Source organism: Halyomorpha halys, unplaced genomic scaffold (assembly GCF_000696795.3).
Source record: "Halyomorpha halys isolate HHAL.00 unplaced genomic scaffold, Hhal_1.1 Scaffold777.1, whole genome shotgun sequence".
Classification (NCBI taxonomy): Eukaryota; Metazoa; Arthropoda; class Insecta; order Hemiptera; family Pentatomidae; genus Halyomorpha; species Halyomorpha halys.
The window spans coordinates 300,397-306,774 of NW_027107689.1; the positions used below are offsets into that span (position 1 = coordinate 300,397).

General features: G+C 30.8%; 1 protein-coding gene across 1 annotated transcript in view; it reads right to left on the reverse strand.

The window, feature by feature from the left end:
• Nucleotides 1–4,685: 4,685 nt before the first annotated feature.
• LOC106686092 (pancreatic lipase-related protein 2) overlaps nucleotides 4,686–6,378 on the reverse strand; it is a 17,015-nt gene continuing 15,322 nt past the window's right edge. The window contains exons 4-7 of the mRNA XM_014429215.2: nucleotides 5,701–5,949; nucleotides 5,438–5,623; nucleotides 5,038–5,221; nucleotides 4,686–4,863 (exon numbers count right to left, since the gene is read on the reverse strand). Of these exons, the coding sequence (XP_014284701.1) occupies nucleotides 4,773–4,863; nucleotides 5,038–5,221; nucleotides 5,438–5,623; nucleotides 5,701–5,949 (710 nt within the window). The 3' untranslated portion in view covers nucleotides 4,686–4,772. The remainder of the gene's footprint in view (nucleotides 4,864–5,037; nucleotides 5,222–5,437; nucleotides 5,624–5,700; nucleotides 5,950–6,378) is intronic.

Here is a 6,378-nt window from a genome sequence, read left to right on the forward strand (position 1 = left end):
ATCTTTCCCTAACATTTCATCAAAGATCAAATTTTCCATATTACATTCTTATTATTATTCTATATTTCTGTATTACAAGATCTGCCTGGTGGGTCTTACTTAGTTATTTGAACATTTAGGGAGTATAGTCTTGTGCAAAAGACACCCTCATATTAAATAATTTCACTATTATAAATAAAAAAATAAAAATAATAATTGTTTTGTGATGAAAAAATAACAAACAAAACAAATGATATTTATAAAATTAATAAATAATAAAGATTTAAAAAATACAATAAAACTTTTATTTTCTTATTCAATTATAATTATTGATTAAGTTATCATTTGTACTATCACTAAATGTTGATATGATTAGCTTGTGATAGCTAAAATGAGGAATGTAAACATTTGTTTGAATTTTTTCAATGTCTTGTAAATAATACAGAGTCAATATAGTATATGTTGATGAGTTTGAAATGAAAAATAGTGTATTATTCTGGGACTTGGTCCCTTTGGAACAATTACAAAGGCAATTTTAATTTTATAATTACATTTATTGGCTATAAAACGGTGTGGCCACACTTAATTATTACTTATATACAGAGAGAAAAAAATAGATTAATTAAAGAACTAACTGACTAAATAAAAACAAAACAAAAAGTTTATTACGAAATATCTGTACTATTATAATAATGGATCAGATTGGTGAAGCAAAAGGTAGTTAAATATGAGGTATTTAAACAGGGGAAGGGTTGGTACATGATGTATGTTGAAGGGAATGGAGTTCCAGAGGTATGCAGCTCAGGTAAAAAATGATTCATCAAACGCACAAAAGTTAAGTGAGGTGGAGGGTAGATGTCAGATAAACAGGACCTAGTAGTATGGGAATGGACAGAGAATTTGAATTGCAGGTTTTTTAGGATATAGGAGGGGCGTTTAGAAATTAACTAACCACTAATGTTTCAGTACATTTTTAATAAATGTTGCTTTTTAAAAAGCTATATCTTGAGAACTATTGGACCTAAATAGCTCTATTAGGGCTCATATTTTTGCAAATTTACTCTTCTTTAAATATTGTTCTTTTAGATTTTTTGGTGTTGGTAGTTTTTAAGATGTAGAGCTCCGAATGAAAAAAATAATGTTTTCTAAGGAAAAAGCCTTTTTTTTTTATTAATTCCCCCTACCTGTACTTGGCAGACTCATCAGTTTTGACTAGTAATTATACATAGTTTTCATTAAAGTAATAAAAAGTTGTGGTGAAATAACTGCCTTTTTTGCTTCCCGGTTCTTGTACTTGGATCCGTGATCGCGCCTATCAATATAAACGGGTCAGCCTATTGCCGACAGTGCTTGCGAGAGTTGCTTTTGTACTTGTTTCCTTGTACAATAGAATATTCGTTTTAAACGTATTTAGTGGCGGTTTTTAAAAAACGTTTTTATTTTTGTGTTTTTTCGCTATTCAATTAAGATATATATTTTCAATAATGAATATTGAAGCTGGTCCATCAAAACGAAAGTCTGAACGCAAAAATGAAACCAATACGAAGACAAAGTTTTGGATTAATTGTTTCTGTTTTTGTAATATTTTGTACTTTTTTCCGTAATTATATAGTTGTAATAAATTTAATTGAAACTACTTACGTGTTTATATTCTATTTAAATCTATTCAATATAAAATATAGATGGAATAATGATATTTATGATAAACATGGATTCGTGTAGTCGGCATTTATAATGGATATTTTATGAATATATTTTCACCTCAATAAATAAATAAATAACAATAAAAATATAAATACATTAATATAGAGTTTGTAGCATAATATCTTGCGTCAATCTGGGCTTCATTCTTCGAGATGTGGTTGGATTGCCCACGTTTTAAGTTACTGATCCTTTAACTGCGATTAGCTGGGAGTGGATTTTTGTGAATAATCTTTTGATGGAATCATGAAAAATGATTTTCTCAACACATTTTTATTTTTTTTGGTGTAGTTAGATAGTTTCTATACTATCGACATTCATAATTTTGTTCTTATATTAAGAGTTTGTCTTTTTATAAAAACATAAATTTGTTGAGCTTTTCAAGCTATATTAAGAATATTCATCTTTAGTGTAACATTTAAAACAGAGAGAAATATTTTAAAAAGATATAACATTTAACATTAAAGTCGAACTCTCTCCTGATTCAAATCAGCGCAGTTGTATTTACGAGGTTACTAAGGTAAATGCCTTAACTCCCTCTGGTACAAATGGCCCTAATTATTTTGATATCTATCTATAATTTTATATCTCATCCTCAATTAAAATAGTTTTAATGTATATAAATTATTTTGAAGAATCTCGTTAATCCTATAATCTCCCAATTATTACATTTTACCCTATAAGGGCATTTTAATTTTTTTTTTAGCATGGTATTTTTAATATCATAAATACCATGATATTAGAAAATGAAAAAATAACCGAAAATAGAAGATTAAAAGAGGCCATGTGTATGAAACAAAATATTAAAAATACTTTAAATTACAAAACCTATACATGGCCTAAAAAATGAATGAAACTTATGGAGATATAATACACAAATTATAGTTATATTATAGTTAATAATTAATTAGGCATGTCTTTAAAAATAAAATAGAAATTAGAAAAATAAATTAATAATTGTTTAAAATTAAAAAATGAAAGATCCATGGCAATAAAATATAATGTGTATTCGTGAGCTTTAGTTTAACACGTTAAAGTATGATAAATAGAGAAATATTTTCTTTTTTTTAGCATGTTAAAAGGATATAACATTTAACATGTTCGAGAGTCTGTTAATTGGTCTGATAAATGGAGAATGAAATCATGCGACAGACCAGCTGAGCTCCACACAATTTTGTCAGCTGTCGTTTTGATTGGTGGACGTTTTTAAACTCTAATAGTAGGGGTATTCATGATGTGTTAAATGTAAAATGTTTTACCATGTTAAATGTTATAAGAACAAGATTGTGAGCAGCCCTATTTAAAGTCAGGTTAAATGCTAAATACATAAGAGCTTCTAGCGGATTTTGTGAGCAACTTGTTTTATAACCTTTCCTTCCAAAACTTCATGTTATTGTTTACTTCTAAGTTTTGATTAAAGTAATTTATTACAACATGCCTAAATTGAGTGAAAAGTAGAAGTTTTGTGAAAGTGAGTGTTTTGTTGATCTTCTGACTTGTGAGGAAGAGAATCAAAATGAGCTTATTGACAACTGTCATTACATTATTATTATTGTCATCCATTGCTTTATTAGTTTTTAAAACATCCAAAACAATACTAACACAATCAAAACACTACGAGGAAGTAACCTAAAACAAGAAACAAGACGAGCTCAGCAGGTCTGTTGCTTGATGTCATTCTCCATTTAACAGAGCTAGTAACAGACTCTCAACCATGTTATTTGTTATATCGTTTTAACATGGTGAAAGAAGGAAATATTTCTCGGTTTAACATGTTAAACTAAAGATCATGAATATTCCTAATGTTCTCGATTATGGATGCTTCTGTAAACGAAGCATTTGTCTTCTTCTGACTTTGTTTGGTAGAATGATAGTTTAATCGTATGAAGACTCGGATAATTGATTGTTGCTAATCATAATAACCAAACAGGTTATCATGCCATGTTAGTGTGAAAGCTTGTGTTATCAGGATGCAAGATACACATGGAATTTGCGACCAAGACGCAGAGTGCATCTTTGGTGTGAACGCCCCCTTAAAGATAACCACAGAAGTGTAGAAAATAATTTAAACAAAAGAACAATACTGAAAAGAAAGGAAACAGCTCGTCGATTTCAGCTTATACAACTCTTAATAGACAAACGGTTTGAACTTCCAACTAATTATAAAAGACTGATCTACATGACTATAATAAAGTCTATTTGGACTTATGGAGTTGAGCTTTAGTTCTCTACTAAACCATCAAATTCCTCCCGAATCTAATCCTTACAATCTAGAATCCTTAATACTCCTTACTTTGTCACAAATCAAGTCATCCGTGAGGACCTCAATGTTCTATATGATGGCGATTTGACCAACACCAGATATCAATCCTTCCATGTTGATGTTCCCAACTATCTAAACCCACTTTTTTCTAACCTGGCTTATCCTTCATTACCTGGCAATTCTCCTAGGCATCTGAAAAGAAGATAGTTTCGAGATCTTCTTTAGATGTTATTGAAAATCTATCAATGAGTAGGTTCTCCACATGTAATGTATCATTCTTCGTATAATTAGATAAAATTTTAATTGTATATATTTTCAATACAGTTGTAAAGATCAATAAATAAATTTAAAAGATGAAAAAAAGGAACATTGTGTTGCAAAACTTCAAACTTACTAAATATTGCTATGTTGTCCATTTCTTAAACAAACTAACACTTACTAAAAATTTACTTATTTTAGGTAAAAGCACAATATTTTCTATAAGGATTTTTTAAGATTTATTGTTTTGTTTTTTAAGTCTTAGAAAAATATTTCTTCACAGCAAGAATATTTCTAAACGGTTGCCAAGGCTAGTAAAACATTTTACAAGTTAAATGTTTTCAAGTCTGGACATGGGGCCCATTGCACTTACTACTTCTGTAAATCCGGCCTTGAGTGTTTGCTATGAAACGTTTACACGATGCTAGTGGCATCCAGTAACTGTCAACCCCAAATGTGTAAATCGACCATAAATAAGGTTAGATAAGGTATTGAAATTATTTTAATGAGATAAATCAAAACATTTTGTACATTTTGCTATTTTAGTACCTCCTTATTGTTTCTTTTATTGTTATATTATTTGTGTGTCTGCCCTCTTTTTCTGAAGACCTTTTGCGAAAGGTGTGTTAGCATTGGTTTCAAACTTAAATGACCCTCTAGCCCTGAAAATAAACACGTTAAAAGTAAAAAACGTATGCAAACATAGATAACATATGTATATAATTACATTTTATATAAGATGTATGTTTACAATTTTAAAATGTTAAATTTAATTTATATGCATAATTTAATGCTAAGATCGAAATTGGTTGTGTGCAACAAGTTATTTTACTTACTTCTGGCTGACATATTCCCCTGCTCTTACAAGGATCTTATCATTTCTGGAGTAAGGGCATACTTCTTTGGATAGTCCTAACATGAATTTCACGACTTTTGGTTCACAAGGTTTTCCGAAGAATCCTTCTGGGTTCTTGATGGATTCTGCAAACACTTCTACGGCTCTGTGGTGATTACAACTGGCTGCAAACGATATTTAATTATAAATTTAAATATGATGTACAGTAGTATTCATATTACAATTATTTATGTTGCTCAGATGAATGATTGAAACATTCGAAATACTTAGTTGAAATTTATTACAAAGCTAAACTTAAAAAATAAAAAATCTAATATGTAAGTGGGGATACAGCAAACGCATTTTGGATTGGTCTTTTAGTTGGAATAGAGTTCACGTACCGTTATTACATCCTGGCTGGGATCCGCCATTGTTGAGATAGAAGTCGACGTGTCCTAAACATCCTGGCCTTCCCTTGAAGCCGCTGTTTGAATGATAGACATCCACGAAAAGTGCATCTGAAGTATCTAACCTAGACTTGTCACCTGATGTATGTTCATCGAATCCAGGTAGAGCTGGATCAAGACCTATTGGATTACAATCATTTAATAATATTTATGCTTTTAAAATATCGATATTTGAGAAACAAATTATCCGCATTTACCTGTGATTCTTGGAAGACCTGGTAAATGACGCCCTAAAATACCAGCGACATGAGCACCTAGAGAGAACCCAACGACGTGCGTTGCCTGTTTCCAGTGCTGCCCTCGTTTTGAATAGAGCTGTTGGAGGAATCTGACTGTGCATTTTCCAGCAACGGCGGTGTTAAAGACTGCTGTGTGGTAGCAAGGTTTCTTCGCCATTTTGCCCCAGTCAACAGTGATAACATTATAGTTACCTTTTTCGAGGTAGGCTAATACAACAATTACTTTATCTTAGTATAAATAGTTTATATAAAACTACAGATAATTTATAATTAGTAAGGTGGAGAAGTCCTGTATATTCGATATCTTATTGCCACTTTTAGTTTTAAGGCTAAAGGAGTCGAAACATTCAAGAGGTGAACTCTTTATGACGAAGAGAATGATAGAAAGCAGTGATCTTGAATCTAACATCTTCCAGCTTCCAAATTCATCGAACGATTCGGTCGAAATAAAAATTTTAGATATCAAAGTAATGTAGCCACCCTATATAAATACTTAGGGTAAGAGATGGGGGTTTACACCGTTCAACCGGTAGGATCATCTTATAGACTTGGGGTAATAGGTAGTAAGTTACACCATTAAACCGGTAGGATCATCTTATAGACTTGGGGTAATAGGTGGTAAGTTACACCATTAAA